The sequence below is a fragment of the Colobus angolensis genome, unplaced genomic scaffold (genome assembly GCF_000951035.1).
Source record: "Colobus angolensis palliatus isolate OR3802 unplaced genomic scaffold, Cang.pa_1.0 Scaffold2, whole genome shotgun sequence".
NCBI classification, from domain to species: domain Eukaryota; kingdom Metazoa; phylum Chordata; class Mammalia; order Primates; family Cercopithecidae; genus Colobus; species Colobus angolensis.
The window spans coordinates 26,702,655-26,720,919 of NW_012115154.1; the positions used below are offsets into that span (position 1 = coordinate 26,702,655).

The 18,265-nt window shown below is 49.6% G+C and overlaps 1 protein-coding gene across 1 annotated transcript; it reads right to left on the reverse strand.

Annotated features, from left to right (window-relative positions):
- Window positions 1-290: 290 nt before the first annotated feature.
- On the reverse strand, window positions 291-14,430 carry LOC105511482 (cysteinyl leukotriene receptor 2-like). Its single transcript, XM_011941602.1, has 4 exons — window positions 14,291-14,430; window positions 13,349-13,533; window positions 12,954-13,286; window positions 291-1,061 (listed from the first exon to the last, which is right to left on the reverse strand). The coding sequence occupies exons 1-4, from the start codon at window positions 14,428-14,430 to the stop codon at window positions 346-348; spliced, it is 1,374 nt and encodes a 457-aa protein (XP_011796992.1). The 3' UTR covers window positions 291-345.
- Between the last annotated feature and the right edge of the window lie 3,835 nt (window positions 14,431-18,265).

Genomic DNA, 18,265 nt, shown 5'->3' on the forward strand with positions numbered 1-18,265 from the left:
TCCCCCTCTCTGTCCCTCTGTCCCTCTCCCTCTCTCTCTTCCTGTCTCTCCCATCCTCACTATGTGACATGCCTGCTCTCCCTTTGCCTTCTGCCATGATCAGAAGCTCCCTGAGGCCTCCCCAGAAGCAGATGCCACCATGCTTCCGGTACAGCTAAATATAATACAACTAAATATTAAGAATCAACAGTTGGGAGTGATGTAAATACAAAGTCATTTGGAGACTATGCATGAATGAAGATGGACACAATGATACAAGAACAGTTCTCATCTAAGAACTCCTTATACTTTTGTTTCCTTTCTCAGTCACACACTAACAGGGAAACCATGCTTTGTCTTTGCCTTCTATGGATGGCCTTTTCGGAGTGCAGACCTTAGTCTGTCCTTAAAATTCTCCCCAGCAAAGTAATAGAGCAGAGGACTGAAGCATGTATTGGCTGCCGCCAAGGCCAGTGTGATAACCACAGCTTTATGCAGCCTGTCTTCGCATATACCCACTTTCCATGTTACCAAGTGGAGGGTCCTCAGTGTGTGATAGGGCAGGAAACACAAGAAGAAGATGATCAAGGTGATGATGATGGTGGTCAGTGCCTTCCTGTGAGAAACCCGCAGCCCCGATTCTGGGACCTCCACTTTTAACAGAGCCCGAATGACCAGCAGATAACAGATGCTGAGTGTGAAAAACGGCAGCAGGAAGCCCACCACCAAGGCAATATAGTTCATGGTCTGCAGCTTAGTAATTTTGTAGACATTCAGCTCTAAGCATGATATGACACTGCCCTTCTGCTCAGAGCCATTGTTGAGGAGTATTACTGAGGAAGCCATGGTAAGGATCCATATGATCCCACATAGGATCCAGGCACTCCTGATGCTGGTGACATGCAGAAGCCGAAAGGGGTGAACAGTTGCCAGGAAACGCACAACACTCAGCACGGTCAGGAAATAAATACTGCTGTACATGTTGACATACAAGGAATAAGACATAATCCTGCAGGTCAGGTCTCCAAATATCCAGTTGGAGCCTCTAAGGTAATAGTCAGCCCTGAAGGGAAGGAAGCGTGCTTATGAACCATGAGCCTACAGAACCATGAGCCAATCAAGCCTCTTTTCTTACAAATTACCCAGCCTTGGGTATTTCTTTATAGCCATGTGAGAATGGCCTAACACACGTGGTGAGAGAAGTCTGTGTGGGGGTGTCGGGAGGCTGGGAAGAGTGGCACCACCAGATGGCTCAGGGTCAGGGGCGTCCTGGGAGGTCCTGAGCCATCTATGGAGTCAGTGACGGAAGCCACGGGGAAAAGGAAAGGTCAGAGGGAGCCCGCAGAGGGAGAGCCTCTTCATGACGGGTCCGTGAGGTGATTCGGACGCACAGGGGTGGGACACGGGATTCTCTTCAGTGAAAACTACTTTGTGAGGCCTTAACACCGTCTCTCTGGTCCAGATGGGGGTCTGAGGAACCAAGTGCTCTGCTTGAACGAGGACGACCTGGAGAGGTCTGTCGCCTGAATGAGTCACTGAGTTTATACTGCAGGAGAGCTGCTCCCAAGACCAAGGCCCTGCGATTCCCAGAGGCCGTCAGACCGCGGCATCCCTTGGCGTGCACAGTGGGCGTGGAGAAGGACCCAGAGTCTGGAGCCTACATCCTGGAGGACTGTGTATCTTGGGAGGGGCCAGGGCTTGTCTGTACTTCCATTGTTTGACTTGCTGCTTGCTTAATGGTAGTTTCCTGAACAAGGTCCTGTTTCAACCCAAGGCCCCTGAACTTTAGGACGCTGACTGTGTCAAAGCAAGGGTAAACACAACAAGCCGCAAGAAAAGGAAAGTGAAAACCAGAGGCACTGGAGGAATCACAACAAAAAGCACCTTGAGAAGCACAGCGCCTGCAAGACAGCAGCGCAGCGTGGCCGGCTCCCTCCTCAAGCACCAGACTCACTAACCCAGGTTCCGAGAGGGGGCAGGTCAACCTTGGATAAAATAAACTCCAGGAGGCCGGGCACAGTGGCTCATGCCTGTAATCCCGGCAATTTGGGAGGCCGAGGCGGGCAGATCACTTGAGGTCAGGAGTTCAAGACCAGCCTGGCCAACATGGTGAAACCCCATCTCTACTAAAATATGAAAATTAACCAGGTGTGGTGGGGTACCTATAATCCCAGGTACTTGGGAGGCTGAGGCAGGAGAATCGCTTGAACCCAGGAGGCAGAGGTTGCAGTGAGCTGAGATCATACCACTGCACTCCAGCCTAGGTGACAGAGCAAGACTCCATCCCCAAAAAAAAAGGAAACTCAAGGAACGGAAATGCAAAGGGTAGAGAGAGGAATAAAAATGCTGTTCAGCAAACCAAGGCTGGTTCCAGAACTCCATCTGATATGGTCCAGACTTCCAATCCAAAAGGAAGACCATGCTGGCCAGACAGGTGGTCACCATTAGATTCTTAGTGCTTGACCCAACAGGTGCAGAGGCGTGTCTGTGTCTGTCTGTGTAAGAACACGTTTGAATGCTGTACAAGGCACATACGTGAACCTTGTGCCACATGGTTTTTTTCAAACATGCTCTTATATTCTCTGAGCCCTTTAGTGGGAATGTCTCCTACATATATTTATGCTTTGTGCCTTCCTACTTATAAAATTAACCCCTCATTGTCACACTTGCTGATATGCATGCTGTATGCCCATAGCATGCCACGGTCTGTACACAGTGCAACCTTGTAGTTTCCATGCAGTAATAACATATCCCTCACATTTGTAATCACAGGTCAAGGAATAACTCTTCCAAGATTTTCACGGTCGAAAGGCCTGTCTCAAACAGTTCCTGACTCACACATATTCCTTCAAGGACATCCCATCTGCCGGAGGAGTCCAGTTGAGTGGGACAACAGTGGTGCGTACCAGAGGAGTACACAGGTCAGGGCTCAAATTCCAGTCCTGTGGCGCACCAGCTCCGTGATCGTGAACGCGGCACCAGCTCCATGATCCTGAACCCCGCACCAGCTCCGGGATCGTGAACATGGCACCAGCTCCGTGATCGTGCTAAATGGCATAGTAATTCTGGCCAACCATGATGAAATTTGAATGATTTATTAGACTAGTCAAAACTGCCAGATTGGCCACTTTTAATTGGCCATTTTTCACCATTTAAACACACCCAGGTGTAGTTGAATGGCAAGTGCGGTGAGTCACCTAATCCCAGTCTGTGTGATGGAAAGTGGATGTCAGCCCGTGGAGACAGTAGCTCAGTTTTCTGCTTATGATATTGACTGCGCCCAGTCTACAGGAGAAGAGCAAGTCGCGCCCACCCCTGCCGCTTCTGAGAAGAGGGCCCCACAAAGCTTCCCTCTGCTTAGGGAGGGGAGTCAGGAAATGGCCCATCACTCTTTGGTGGCTTGTCCTGTTGTGGACAACTCCTCCCTGCAAGAAACGTCCTGCCCCAAAAGGGTGACACTTCTGTTCGGTACCAAGTGTCACTGACTCCAGCGTGCAGTTGCAGGGTGGGAAACAGGAAGCTGCACCCCCCAAAATAGAACAGCCCAACGGGTTCACCTTGCCCACTGCCAAATTATCAAGACAGGGTAATTGCAGTAGAGAAAGAGTAATTTATGCAGAGCTGGCTGTGCGAAGACTGGAGTTTTATTACTCAAATCAGTCTCCCTGAAAACTCGAGGATCGGAGATTGTAAAAGGATAATTCGGTGAGCAGGGGCTCGGGAAGTGGGGAGTGTTGATTGGTCGGGTTGGAGATGGAATCAGAGGGGGTCGAAGTGGGTTTTTCTTGCTGTCTTCTGTTCCTGGGGGGGATCGCAGAACTGGCTGAGCCAAATACCACGCTGGGCGGTGTCAGCTGGTACATCAGAATGCAGGGTCTGCAATATCTCAAGCACTGATCCTAGGTTTTACAGCAGTGATGTTATTCCCAGGAGCAATGTGGGGAGGTGTAGAATCTCGCAGCCTCCAGCTGCATGATTCCTAAATCATAATTCTAATCTTGTGGCTAATGTGTTAGTCCCCAGGCAGGAAGGGGGTTTGTTTTGGGAAAGGACTGTTATCATCTCTGTTTCAAAGCTAAACCATAAACTAAGTTCCTCCCAGAGTTAATCTGGCCTATGGCCAGGAATGAACAAGGACAGCTTGGAGGTTAGAAGCAAGATGCAGTCAGTTAGGTCAAATCTCTTTCACTGTAATAATTGTCTGTTACAATCTTTGCAAAGGTGGTTTTAAAAATATTGCTCCTGGACCCCAAATGTCTGAAGAATTGGCCTTAGCACGTTACTAGATTATCAATATTTTGCCAGTCAGCAGACAACAAAAAGGGGAGAGGAAGTCTGGATTGTCCATCTTGGGTGGTGTTAGTGTTGGTGTTGGTAGTGATGGTGGTGGAAGTGGAGGTGATGGCAGGAGTGATTGTTACAGTGGTGTTGATGTTGAGGGTGTCAGTGTTGATGGTGATCATGGTGGCAGTGATGGGGGTGGCAATAGTGGTGGTTGGGGTGATGGTGGTAATCATGGTGACTATATATGGCATTGGTGGTGGTAGAAAAGGTGATGCTGGAGGTCGTGGTGGTGGTATTGAAATTGGCAGTGTTAGCTGTGATTATTGTGGTGCTGCTGAAGGTGGTCAGAGATGGCGACAGTGATAGTGGCGATGGTGATTGTGATGGTGGTGGTATTGACATTGGCAGTATTGCTGATGATGCTGGTGGTGACGATGGTAGAGACGATGGTGATTTCGATGGTGGATGTGTTGATGAAGGTGGTGATTGTTGTGGTGGTGGTACTGATATTGATATTGACAGTAATCCTGATGGTGGTACTGACGGTGATGGGAAAAGTGGTGGTGATTTTGACAGTGGATGTGTTGTTGAGGAAAGTGGTGACTGATATGGTGACGGTAGTGGTTATTGTGGTGGTGCTGGAGAGCAGTGGTAGAGATGATGTTAAAGGTGGTGATGGTAATGGTGGTGAAGCTGGTGGTGACAGAGATGGTCATGGTGGCAGTGGTGGAGCTGGTGGTGATGGAAGGGGTCACGGTGGTTGATATGGTTTGGATGTGTGTCCCCACCCAAATCTCATGTGGAATTGAAATCCCGTGTTGGAGGTGGGGCCTGGTGGGAGGTAATTGAATCATGGGGGTAGATTTCCCCCTTTGGTGCGGTTCTCATGGTAGAGTTCTCACGAGATCTGGTTAAAAGCGTGTAGCACCTCCTGCTTCTCTCTCTCTTCCTCCTGCTCTGGCCATGTAAGATGTGCCTGCTCTCCCTTCACCTTCCACCACAATTGTAAATTTCCTGAGGCCTCTCCAGCCATATTTCCTGTACAGCCTACAGAACCATCAGCCAATTAAACCTCTTTTCTTTATAAATTACTCAGTCTCAGGGAAGTGGGGAATATTGTTATGGTGGTGGTGGTGGAGGTGGTGATGGTGGTGGTAGGGGTATTAGTGGTGATGAAGCTGGTGGTAGTGGTGGAGGTGGAGCTGTTAGTGATGGCAAAGCTGGTGGTGGTGGTTTATGGCTGTGCAAGAATGGACTAATACAGTGGTGGGGGTGGAGGTGGAGGTGTTAGTGGTGGTGAAGCTAGTGGTGGTAGAGATGGTGATAGTGGTGGTCATGGTGGTGGAGGTGGAGCTGGTGATGATGGAGGTGGAGGTGTTAGTGGTGGTGACGCTGTTGGTGGTGGAGGTGGCTGTGGTGGTGGTGGTAGTGATGGTGGTGGTGGAGGTGTTAGTGGTGGTAAAGCTGGTGGTGGTGGAGGTGGTGATGGTGGTGGTGGGGGTGTTAGTGGTGATGAAGCTGGTGGTGGTGGTGGAGGTAGAGCTGTTAGTGATGGTAAAGCTGGTGATGGTAGAGGTGCTGTGGTGGTGGTGGAGGTGGTAGAGGTGGTGATGGTGGTTATGGTGATAGTGGTGAAGTTGTGGTAACAGAGGTGGAGCTGGTGGTGATGGAGGTGTCAGTGGTGGTGATGCCTCTGTCTGCACACCCCCTTTCCCACTGAGGGCAAACAGCACTTCCATTTTTATCTGTGGGACTTCTGCCCTTGAACCCTTGTCCCTCAGGACAGGCCACCTGGTAAAGGCTCATGGCATACACAGGCCAGCAGATGCTCTCACCCTAGGATGTGAGTCATGCGTGGAGTGACACAGGAGGAGATGACCAGAGCTGCCTCAGGCCTGCAGCAGCACCCAAGCCTGCCTGTATCAGTTCGTTCTCACACTACTATAAAGAAATACCTGAGACTGGGTAATTTACAAAGAAAAGAAGTTTAATTGGCCAACAGTTCCTCAGGCTATACAGGAAGCAAAGTGGCCTCTGCTTCTGAGGAGGCCTCAGGAAACTTATAATCGTGGCGGGAGATGAAGGGGGAGCAGGCACGTCTTACCTGGCTGGAGCAGGAGGAAAAGAGAGACAGGGGAGGTGCCACACACTTTAAAACAACCAGATCTCACAAGAACTCACTGCCGCCACGCCCACACCAAGGGGATGGTGTTAAACCATCAGAAATCACCCCCGCGATCCAGTCCCTTCCCACCAGGTCCCACCTCCAACAGTGGGGATTGTTAATTCAACATGATTTGGGTGGGGACACTGATCCAAACCGCATCACTGCCAATGAGTGCCGAGGCCTGGGTCCCATGCTCAGGTCTGTATCTGCATCTTTTCCTGACTGGGGACTCCCTACCTTCCAGTAAAGTCTTTGTGGGCCCAGTTGCCAGCCCCTTTCAGTCACCTGCATTGAGAGACTTGGTGACCTGTGTAAGTCGGCAGGTCTCAGTCTTACTGTTATTAATAAACAGGTTAGCCATTGATCATAACAAAAAAATCTAACTCCCTAAAGCACTGATTAGGTGCCAGTGATTACGACAATAGTTAGGTGCCATTCTCATTCGCATTCCACACATGAGGAGACCAAGGCTGAGAAGGTCTAAATCATCTTCCCAAGACCCCCACAGCCAGCTAAGTGGTGGGTTCAGGGTTCAAATCCACTCGGTCTCACTCCAGAGTTCAGGGTCCCATTCTTGCCATCCCAATTCACCGAATTCTCCATTTGTGGATTCTATTGCCTGAAGCCAGCACGTCTGAGGCCTCCTAACCCTAGCTGGGAGGGCAGCCAGCCCACTCACCAGGGAGGTGACTGGCTATTATTCAGGGTGTGGGCGCAGAGGTGTCTGGCATCCGAGGCATTTTGTTGCTTCTTTTACTGAGGCAGAGGGACGGAGAAGCAACATGTGATCATCTCACCTCACCAGCACTGCAACTTAGCAAAAGTCATACTCTCCCGGCAAACTGGTTAGTGAATCTGCTGGAAGACATTCTTATTCTATGGGACTTTCTCTGAATGTTTGAGATGATTACAGGTCTCCCGGCAAAGCAACAGAAAAACCAAGCCAGAGTCTTGGGAGCTGGCCCCACTCCTGGCTATTCACGCCAACATCTGTGCTTCCCCAGGGGGCCGGCCACTGCCCAGTTCACTCCATGCCTCCTATACCCACAAGCCACTAAGCCTGGGAGGAGAACGTCCAGCCTGCCTGGAAGCAGGCTCTTCCCTAGACCAGGGGCAAACACCATGGAGCTTCCCGTCAGCTCTCCAGACAGCTCTGCTCTCAGTGGGTTGGAGGCAACAACCTGTGGCTGGAACATGGCCTGATGTGAGAGCCTCCCGAGTAGCTGGGACTACAGGCATGTGCTACGACATCCAGCTAATTTTTGTATGTTTTTAGAGATGGGGTTTCCCCATGTGGCCCAGGCTGGTAACTCCCGAGCTCCAGCAATCTGCCCATCCTGGCCTCCCACAGTGCTGGGATTATAGGCAAGTGCCACTGCACCAGCCTATTATTTATATTTGATATAGCATTTAACAGAAATTTGTTGTGATAATTTTTCACCTTTTGCTAAGTTGAAATGTTTTATTTTATTTTATTTTACTTTTTCAAGATGGAGTCTCACTCTGTCGCCCAGGCTGGAGTGCAGTGGCACGATCTTGGCTCACTGCAAGCTCTGCCTCCCGGGTTCATGCCATTCTCCTGCCTCGGCCTCCCCAGTAGCTGGGACTACAGGTGCCCGCAACCTCACACACCTAATTTTTTGTATTTTTAGTACAGACGGGGTTTCACCATGTTAGCCAGGATGGTCTCTATCTCCTGACCTCGTGATCTACCTGCCTCGGCCTCCCAAAGTGCCGGGATTACAGGTGTGAGCCACCGCGCCCGGCCGAAGCACATCTTTTTAAAAAAACTAATTAAAGAGATGCCATGCTTATGGCTGGGAAGTTAATGTAAAAACCATCCTCTTCTCCCTCATTAGTTATAAATTTAATATAATCTCAATCAAAATTGCATGGGATTTCTAGAACTTGGTAAACTAAAATTCATATGGGGGAGAAGCCAATCGTCCTAAAAGTTTTAAAAGCTTACAAGATACTTAAAGATCACTCTAAGACTCAGGAGAAGATGAAATATCCAGGGAGGGAAGTCGATGTTGGCACCACTTTTGTTCAAGGTGGTGTTTCCTGGCCTTGACGGTGACCCTGAGAGGCTGCATGTGGGGAACGAAGGAGTTGGAGTCTGGAGTTCTCGAGGGCAGGGGTGGAACAGTCCCTGCAAAGCTGCCCCATGTGAACTTCAGCCTGGCTTCAAGCCATCCCAACGCTCCCAGAACCCCAAACCCTGAAATTACACTCAGGTGATCGCAACATTAAAACATGTTTATCTTCTTTAGACAAAATACTCTAAACTGAGATTCTTCAATTAATAGGAAGGAACATTTTTTTTTTTTTGGAGACAGAGTCTAGCTCTGTCGCCCAGGCTGGAGTGCAGTGGCGCGATCTCGGCTCACTGCAAGCTCCGCCTCCCGGGTTTACGCCATTCTCCTGCCTCAGCCTCCCGAGTAGCTGGGACTACAGGCGCCCGCCATCTCGCCCGGCTAGTTTTTTGTATTTTTTAGTAGAGACGGGGTTTCACCGTGTAGCTCAGGATGGTCTCGATCTCCTGACCTCATGATCCACCCGTCTCGGCCTCCCAAAGTGCTGGGATTACAGGCTTGAGCCACCGCGCCCGGCCAGGAAGGAACATTTTTATGACAACGGATATGTATCAATACGTATTTCAGTGTCATGATGTACTAATGTAAACCAGTTTAATACTGCCCAAAAACAATGTATACCAATTACACCATCATTTTCCAGAAGTGGGGATTATACTTTTAAAACACTGCTTTAGTAATTGAAAATAGTAACTGCAGCCTCAGACTCCTGGGCTCAAGAGATCCTTCTGCCCTTGCCTCCCAAGCAGCTGTGACTACAGGTGCACACCATGCCTGGCTTCTCATTTCTGTGCTAATTACATGTCAGTTGGCCTGTGAGTGTCCTGACAGTACTGGCTCCAGCAGCAGCTTCTGCTCCTGGCTTCTCAGGTAAGTTCTGATTCTGTGCATTCACCTCTCTCTCCAGTTTTCAGGGTAGCAGTTTGCCCCATGACCTCATTTCTCTGATGGATCTGAGAAGAGTTGCTGATTTTCCATTTGCTCAGTTTTTTTCTTGTTGTGGGGACAGCAGTTATAACTTCCAAACTCTTTACTTCTCAAATCATTATCTTTTGATATTTAAATGGTTTTAGTTTTACATGTAGATTTGTATTCCATCTGGAATATTTCTTTTATGCATTACATAAGGTAGAGAACTAACTTTTCTTAGTGAAAATCTGTCATTCCCCATTTATTTGGGGTGGCTCTTCATTATACAAAATGTCCCACGTAAGTGTGTGTACTCTGTGCTTCTCGTTCTCTTCCGTCGGCCTATTTGCCTATTCCTAACCACTTCCATACTGTAGCTTTTTAATACACTTTTCAACACTGGCTAGCGCAAACTCCCTCTGATTCTTCCTGGCGATTCTCTCGTGTTGCTTCTCCTCTGTATTGGAGCACATTCCCTCCCTCCTGTCAGATGTTAATTACCTGTGTTATTTTTCTTTTCTCTGCCAGACTTTCTAGAAGTTTTCTAGTTGTTTTATTCATTTATTTTATCATATCTTTGGGAGTTTTTTTAAATTCATAAATGTATCCTCACATATTTACTCATTTGTTCCCTTTTTAGTTTTCTATTTTTTGTTTCTTGAATTAAATGCTCAATTCTTCTTTATTATACAAATACTACTACTGCATTCCCATTTGGAAAATATTCAGTCTGTACAGAAATACACAGAGGAAAATGTAAGAGTTCCTTTACTTGCATCCCCACTTCCCAGTCCTCTCCCAGAAGTGAGAACCATCAGCAGTTGTACCCAAACACATATGTTACTTATGCTCAAATGTCATTTTTTAAATAAGTGACATCATACTCTTTGTACTGTTTTGCTTTTTCAAAACTTTTACTTTGCATATGACTTAGAGATAGGTATGCTTGCCTCATTTCAGGTAAAGGCTACATAATATTCCCTAGTACAGACAGGCTGTGTTTAAATTCTGTACTCCATTATTGAAGAATATTTAGCTAGCTTTCCAACAGAAACTCTTCAGATACCTGCAAAACAGTATCTACAAGAAACAACCTCAGCCAGCATGCAGACACTTGGACACTTCAGTTGCTAACACACCGAAATGCTTCCCGATCCATCGGTAGGTAGCAGGGTCCCCAGTGTTCATACTGGATGACAATATGGTTCTCAACTTGGTACACACATCCCGTAAAGGTTCAATTACAAAACACACATGCAAAAAGTGGTGGCTTTCGTGCACCCCAGGAATTACTAATGAAAATGCAGTATGAACAACCACAAAGTGAGAATCGGAGCTGGTATCTCTACCCCACCCCTCTGTGCAGACACTGTTCTGAAAGGTTTACTCAGGCATTAATTCACTTACTATTTGCAGCAATCCAAGGAGGATGTGCCATTATTTCCACTTCACAAACCTGCCCATAGCCACATCACTACTGAGTGGGAGAGCCAACACAGGGGCCCAGACAGCCCGGGTCCTGCAGACCTGTTCTGCACTGAAAACGTCATATTGACAGCAGCTACCATATTCCAAGGCATGTTCCTAATGCCAAATGTGTAAGACGGAGGAAATCACATTCACTTACGGGCATTATTTACTGGTGTTCAACTAACCTCTCCCAACTCCACCCTTGGATGACACCCACAAAGTCCTAGGCCAGGAGTCTGCTGGGACTCAGGCAGCAGGTCTCTCTTAGCCCACAAGGTCTGGGCCTCGCTGGGATGGCAGTGGGAAAGCGGGCATTCGGGGTGATGTGTCATGGGTACCCAGAAGATGCTTCCGCTGTAAAACTTGGGGAAATAAAGCAGTGAGGAGATAGCCATCCCAGCAGGTGTCCCAGTGCTCACTCCCCATGGGCAGCAGGTGCTGCCAACACTGAAGAAACGGTACCTGCTTCAACAAGGACAGAAAGACCCCGGAGCGCAGAGATCAGGCATCACCACTAACCACTGACACAACGAGAGCACTGCCAGCTGACAACCAAGAGGACCCACAGGAGCCTCCACCGGTGACTCACCAGCCCCAGGGCCGAGGACCTAAAGAGCCAGGCAGTCTACACATTCTTACCTGGTCAGTATAACCAGAACAACGCCAGCCGAGCACGTGAGGTCTCACTTAGGCCTAACAGTGAAGTTACAGCTTCTTACCCGTTTCCTAAGGAATCACCCAACACACAGAGCCTGGGGCTTCAGGAAGGATACAGATCATTTCAGCAGCACATGCTCTTTTAACTCCCTTCCCATTCCCAAAGGGTCTGTGGCCATTTGCCAGAGAGCCTGGGCCTGGGAAGGCTGGCGTGAAGGGTGTCAGGGAATCCGGGACAATGACCACAGACTAATTCTAGCCCCTGCGAGCCAGCACGCCGCGATGTCCTCCAGTCACAGTGGGCCTCCAAGCCTACGCCCCATTATTTCTCCGGCACCCAGGTGTGTCGTTGGAATAGTAACCCTCAGTGCTGTGCAGAACTACCTCTCAGTTCCCCAGGACGAAGACACCTATTCAGGTATGAAGAGCAAAGTGAAGTCTTAGAGCTGTCCCTCGCTTAAATATTAAATCAAAAGCAAGACCAGGGATAAGCCATCTGTGGTGTATTAAAAAAATGGAATATTGCTCTATAATGAAAAGAAACGAATTACCAATGCGTGCAACAAATGGGTGAATCTTAACAGCAGTGTGCTGGGTGAGGGAAGCAGACACCAGGGTGCGTACTGGTGAGGACAGACAGAGCCACCTCATGGCGACAGAAACCTGAATACTGTGCTTCGCGTGGGAAGGGGCGGGCGGGTGCTTCCTGGCGTGGCAGAAATGTTCCCTAGCTCGACTGGAGCACGGGTCATGTGGTTGAATATGTTGTTCAAACTCATCAAACGGTACTTAATATCAGTGTATTTTGTAGTGTAAATTTCTATTCAGGTGATGCCAATTTTTCTGGTATTTCAGACATTTGCACACCCCAGGGACTGAACGCTGCCAGTGGGGATTCCAGTCACGGGCCTGGCCCCAGTGTATCTTCAAGAATGACTCGTCTGGCGCGGTGGGAGCAGGTGGTGGATACGGGGGCCACGGTTCCTCCAGTCTGGGATTCTTACCAGACAAATTAACACAGTACAGTCCTTGGTATGAGGCTTGTACCTAAGAATCTAACTAGTTATTTTTTCTATCCCAATTAAGAGAAAGCGCTAGAAACTACTCACTTTCTCAGCAGCGTCGTGGTGCAGACTACAGCTCTGTCTCGGGCTGTGACGCTCTGGCTTACTGTCAGGACTCAAACCAAACAGGACGCCTGGGCAGGCTGCCCTCTCCTCATCTTCCTCTCTCAGCATCGAAATCGCAGCACGTCTCTCCCACTCTCAGGAGCCCGCTGCCCAGTGACACCCGCCCAGCCTCCTCCTGGTGGCTGAGGGGCCCTGCCTCAGCACCCCCAGGCCTGCCCCTCTTTGGGCAGGTCTCTGCCTCCTCCTCTGCCCCACACCCACCTGCTCTGTCCCCGCCCCACCCCAGTTCTCGCATGACAGATGCTGTCCTGCAGCTCAGAGCCCAGCTCACCCTGAAAATCTCCAAGGCCCAGCCGGGGGTCTGGCCCAAGCTTGCAGCCCACCCAGAGGAGCCCAGGGGACCTCTCGCCTCTGCCTGAGCCATGCAGGCTTCATCGTCCATGGAGGAAGAGCTCAGCCTGACCAGAGCCTCCCCATGCTCCCCACTAGGATGGGCTTCTGAGACACCATCCGGCAGGACAGGCTTTCCGTTGCCAAGGGCCCCACAGGCTGCCCCTGCTTCTGGAACTCTCTTCCCCTGGCTGGCTCCTCGTCCTTCAGCAGGAGGAAAACAATTTTTCACACGAGCCCTCCTTATCCCCCAGCCTGGGCTGCACCCGTGAAGGTTCCGTGTTCTAGCGTGTGGTGGCGTGTGGCCGCGTCTGGTCGTGTGTGACAGCGTGTGGTGGCGTGTGGCAGCGTGTCACAGTGCTCCAAGCTGTGAGTCAGGCGCCTTTCCTGGTGCTGCTCTCTCAGAAAGAACCTCCTGCATTTCCTGCAGTCCAGGAAGTTCTTATCGGGGCTGGCAGGGAGTTTGGAATTTGAGTTAAGAATCAGTTACCAATATATAAAATTCAGAGGATTTCAAACAAAACTTAAGGCTTCTGTCTTCTCTTGGAACATAAGCCCATCATCTGGAGCCCACACTGTCTGCCCCTCAGAGGGTAGGGGACTCCCACTCACCCTACCTGGCTGGTTGTACCCCAAGTGCCAGCTGGGACCCAGGCTCCTCCTAGTGCAGAAATAATGGGGAGCTGATTAAACTGTTCAGCAGAAGCTCCAGCCACTGTGTTTTCTCAGAATCACTGCACTGGTAAAAGGAGACCCAGGAGAGACAGCCATGCTGAGATTGGAGCAATACGTTGCTAACAAAGAATTTCAGGCATTGGCAAGGGAGCAATTGGGGGACAGGGAGTCTTTCTGAGTCTTTGAAAATGCTGCCGCCTCCTCCTTTAAGGCCAGAATGTGCTGTAAACCCAGATAATTAGTGAGGCAACATTGCATAGCGCTCTCTCCAGCCTGAAGCCTCCTAGCACTCTGAGCCTTTTCCTGGCTGGAGTTTCCACAGACACAGAATAAAGGCCACCACTGTGCTGCCATCTTTCACCCATGACGTTTGTGTGGACATCTCGACGATCCCAGGAGGTGTCTCTTAATGGCCTCTGCAGCCTGAAAAACACAAGGCTTCCTCTAGGCTTTCCTGCAGAAAATATCACATTTAATTTTAAAATCATGATTTTCAAAACAATGACCTTCCTCCAAAGACAGGACCCACACACCTGGCTGGTTTGGGCCAGGTGGCGGCTCTGAGCTCAGCCAGGTGGCCGGTGGGCCGGCACTGATTCTGTGGGCTGTTGGGGGTCCCCCTGGTGGGAAAGGTGCTGGGCACATAAGTGAGGGCCACGGACGGGCCTCTCATTAGTCCTGAGCAGCGAATGCAAGCCAGCCCCAGGCAGTGAGACCAAAGACTGTCTCTGCTGTAGAACATCCCTTTTGTGAGGCACGGCTGGCCTCAGAGGCCGCATCATATAGTCAGAGGCTCCTTCTCTCCTATGAACCCCCCTGAAGATCCCCCTTGGGCTCCCAGGCCCCAGGTGGGTTGGCATCCATGAAGTTCTGAGAGTCAGCAATCAAGGTTCTGGTCTACAGAGCAGGTCAGGAATGTAAGGCAATGGAGAATGCAGCAGGAAAGGGGAGAGGCAGCAGGGACGTAGAATGAGACTGAGTGAGGACACACGGGCCCAAGACACCCAGTGCTGGCTTCCCGCTCAGAAGCCAGGTGGGAGGAAAGTGGACCAGGCCAGCCTGCTAGCCCCAGTGGCCTCCAGCTCCACCTGGAGATGAGCGCCAAGCTGAAGTACTGCTGATCAGCCCAGGCCGGTGGGAGAAAAGTATCACATCCCTCTGGACGGCGCAGCAGGCAGGAGATGCACAGCCCTGATGCACCTGCCCCAGACACTCAAAACTTTCGGCAAACCTCCCACTGCTCATGGGGAAAGTGCTGACTTGCAGAGCGGTGGGATCTTCCAGATGCCGACCCTCACACGCCACCCTTCCACCCTCAGATGAGTTCCTGGGATAGGAAGAATCACCCATGGTCTTCCAAAAGTGGCTCACAGACCCCTGGGGGTCTCCACAACAGCTTCAGGGGTTCCCAAAGTTGAAACTGCCTTCACAATTATTGTAATGCATTGTCTGCTCTTTACTGGGTTGCATTTGTGCCAATGGAGGGAGCCAGCAGGAGCCTGAGTGGGAGCTGGGAGCAGCAGCAACGGAACCTACAGGCATCCTGCTCCCCATGGCCCTTGCCGCAGAAAACACAAGGTCAGTTTGGCTTAAGCATATCTTTGATGAAGAAATAAAATTATCAGCTTATTAAAGCTTGACCCTGAGTGCATGTCTTTTTGGTTATCAAGGAAGGATGTACGAAATTCCTCTGCTGTAACTGAAAGAAGAAATTTGTCCCACGGAGAAGATTCCTACCATAATCTGGATGATCTGCATTGTGGCTGAACCTGCCACTTTTCATGGGCTGCCATGTTCCCTGCAAGGGTGGCTGGAAGGTGATCTGCAGCTATTCATAGGGGGCATTTGGCGCTTAAAAAAAATCAGGTCTGGGCACAGTGGCTCACACCTGTAATCCCACTACTTTGGGAAGCCAAGGTCGGCAGATCACTTGAGCCCAGGAGTTCAAGACCAGCCTGAGCAACATGGCAAAAACCCATGTCTACAAAAAATACAAACTTTAGCCAGGTGTTGCGGCATGTGCCTGTAGTCCCATCTACTCTGGAGGCTGAGGCGGGAGGATCGCTTGAGCCCAGGAGGTTCAGGCCGCAGTAAGCAGCCTTGATCGCACCACTGCACTCCAGCCTGTGCAACAGAGTGAGACTCTGTCTCAAAACACACACACAAAAAACAAGTCCTTCAGTTCAAGAACAAGTGACAGTATCCGTTGCTAATGATAACACTGAGCTTTCCAGCAAAAATCGGAATTTTGGAAAACATGTATTGATGATGTGCGCTTGATAGATTTCCAAAACTTAAAGACTTTTCTTAGATCAGTGGTGATATTAACAAATGTAATTGTAAAATATTTTATAACAAAATGTGTCAACATTTGGAAGAGCTGCATAACTCAGGCAACCAATACTTTCCCAATGAACAGTTACAGAACCACGAACAGTAAAATGTCTATTCGAAGTGCAGGTCCACTGACAGATCTCAGGGGCACAGACAGCGACAATTTTATTCATGGTTTCGCATTCCACACTGAAGTAACTTCAAGGAATCCCCAATGTCAACACATAATGTAGCATCAAAGAAGAATATCCACAATTATCTAAAAGGCTAATAAATACTTCTGCATTCTCCAAATATCCATCTGTCTGAGGCGGGATTTTCTTCATAAACTTCAACCAAAACAATAAATCACAGTAGAGTGAATATAGAAATAGATGTGAGAATTAAGCTGAAATTTGAAAATATGTAAGACAATCCCACCCTGCTCACTAGCCACTTTTGTTGGGAAAGTACAATTTTGAAGAATAACATATATTCATAAAGAATGTTAGCAAGGGCTGGGCGCGGTGGCTCACACCTATAGTTCCGGATACTTAGGAGGGTGAGGCACCAGGCAGTCCACACTAAGCCACAACAAGACCCTGTCCATAAACAAAAAAGAATATTAGCAGGTAATAGATGTATTGTTTTTTAATAAATACGTTTTTAATTTCTCAGCTTTAATTTCTAATAAATTAAATATTGATTGATGCAAACCACAGAAACAGACTTTCTTTGGGGTTTTCAATGCTTCTAGACTACAAAGGGGTGTGCAATGGTTACTTTTTTGTGAACATGACTGGTCCACAGGGTACTCAGATCAAACATGATTCTGGGAGTCTTTGTGACAGGCATGTGTCTGAGCGTTGGGGAAATGTCTCTGTGAGAGGCATGTGTCTGTGAGTGGGAAGTGTGTGTGACGGGGGAGTGTCTGTGAGGGCGAGTATCTGTGAGTGGGGAGTGCATGTGGGGAGTATCTGTGAGGAGGGAGCGTGTGTGAGGGGGAGTGTGAGGCGGGAGTGTGAGGATGTGTTGAGGCGGAAGTGTGTGTGAGTAATGTGGGTGAGGGGGAGTGGATGAGGGGGAGTGTGAGGAGGGAGTGTGTGTGAGGAAGGCGTGTTTGTGAGAGGGAGTGTGAGGCGGAAGTGTGTGTCAGTAGTGTGTGTGAAGGGGAGTGTGTGAGGGGGAGTGTGGGTGAGGTAGAGTGTGAGGAGGGAGTGTGGGTGTGAGGAGGGAGTGTGGGTGAGGGAATGTGTGAGGAGGGAGTTTGTGTGAGGAGAGAGTTTGTGTGAAGGGGGATTGTGTGTGAGGAGGAAGTGTGTGTGGGGGAGTGTTTCTGAGGAGGGAGTGTGAGGGGAGAATGTGTATTAGGAGGAAGTGTATGTGGGGGGGAGTGTTTGTGAGGAGGAAGTGTGAGGAGAGAATATGTGAGGAGGTGTATGAGCAGGAGTTTGGGGGGAGTATGTATAAGGAAGGAGTGTGTGTGAGGTGGAGTGTGAGGAGGGAGTGTGGGTGAGGGGGTGTGAGGGGGGAGTGTGTATGAGAGGCAGTGTGTGTGAGGGGGAGTGTGGGTGAGGGGGAGTGTGGGTGTGAGGAGGGAGTGTTTGTGAGAGGGAGTGTGAGAGGGAGTGTGTGTGAGACGGAGTGTGAGGAGTGTGTGTGAGGGGGAGTGTGAGGGGGTGTGTGAGATGGAGTGTAAGGAGGGACTGTGTGAGGCGGAGTGTGAGGAGTGTGTGTGAGGGGGAGTGTAAGGAGGGACTGTGTGAGGGGGAGTGTGTGTGAGGGGGAGTGTGGGTGAGGGGGGGAGTGTGAGGGAGTGTGTTGAGGGGGAGTGTGTGTAAGGAGGGAGTGTTTGTGGGGAATGTGTGAGGGGATGCTGTCGGTGAGTGGGGGGGTGTGAGAGGGTAATGTGTGATGGGAGAGTGTCTGTGAGGGGACAGTGCATGTGAAGGGGGAGTGTTTTTAGTGGGGAGTGTGTCTTAGGGGCAAATATCAGGGAATGGTTTGTCTTTCAGGTAATTTCCACAAGGGATCAGCATTTGAACTGGGAGACTCAGAAAAGCAGATGCCTTGCCCAATATTGGTGCCTCTCATCCAATACTTGAAGGCCCGAATAGAAAAAATGGCAGTGGAAGGTTCAATTCTACCTCTCTGCCTAACTGCTGACCTGGGACATCTGCCGTCTTCTGCTATTG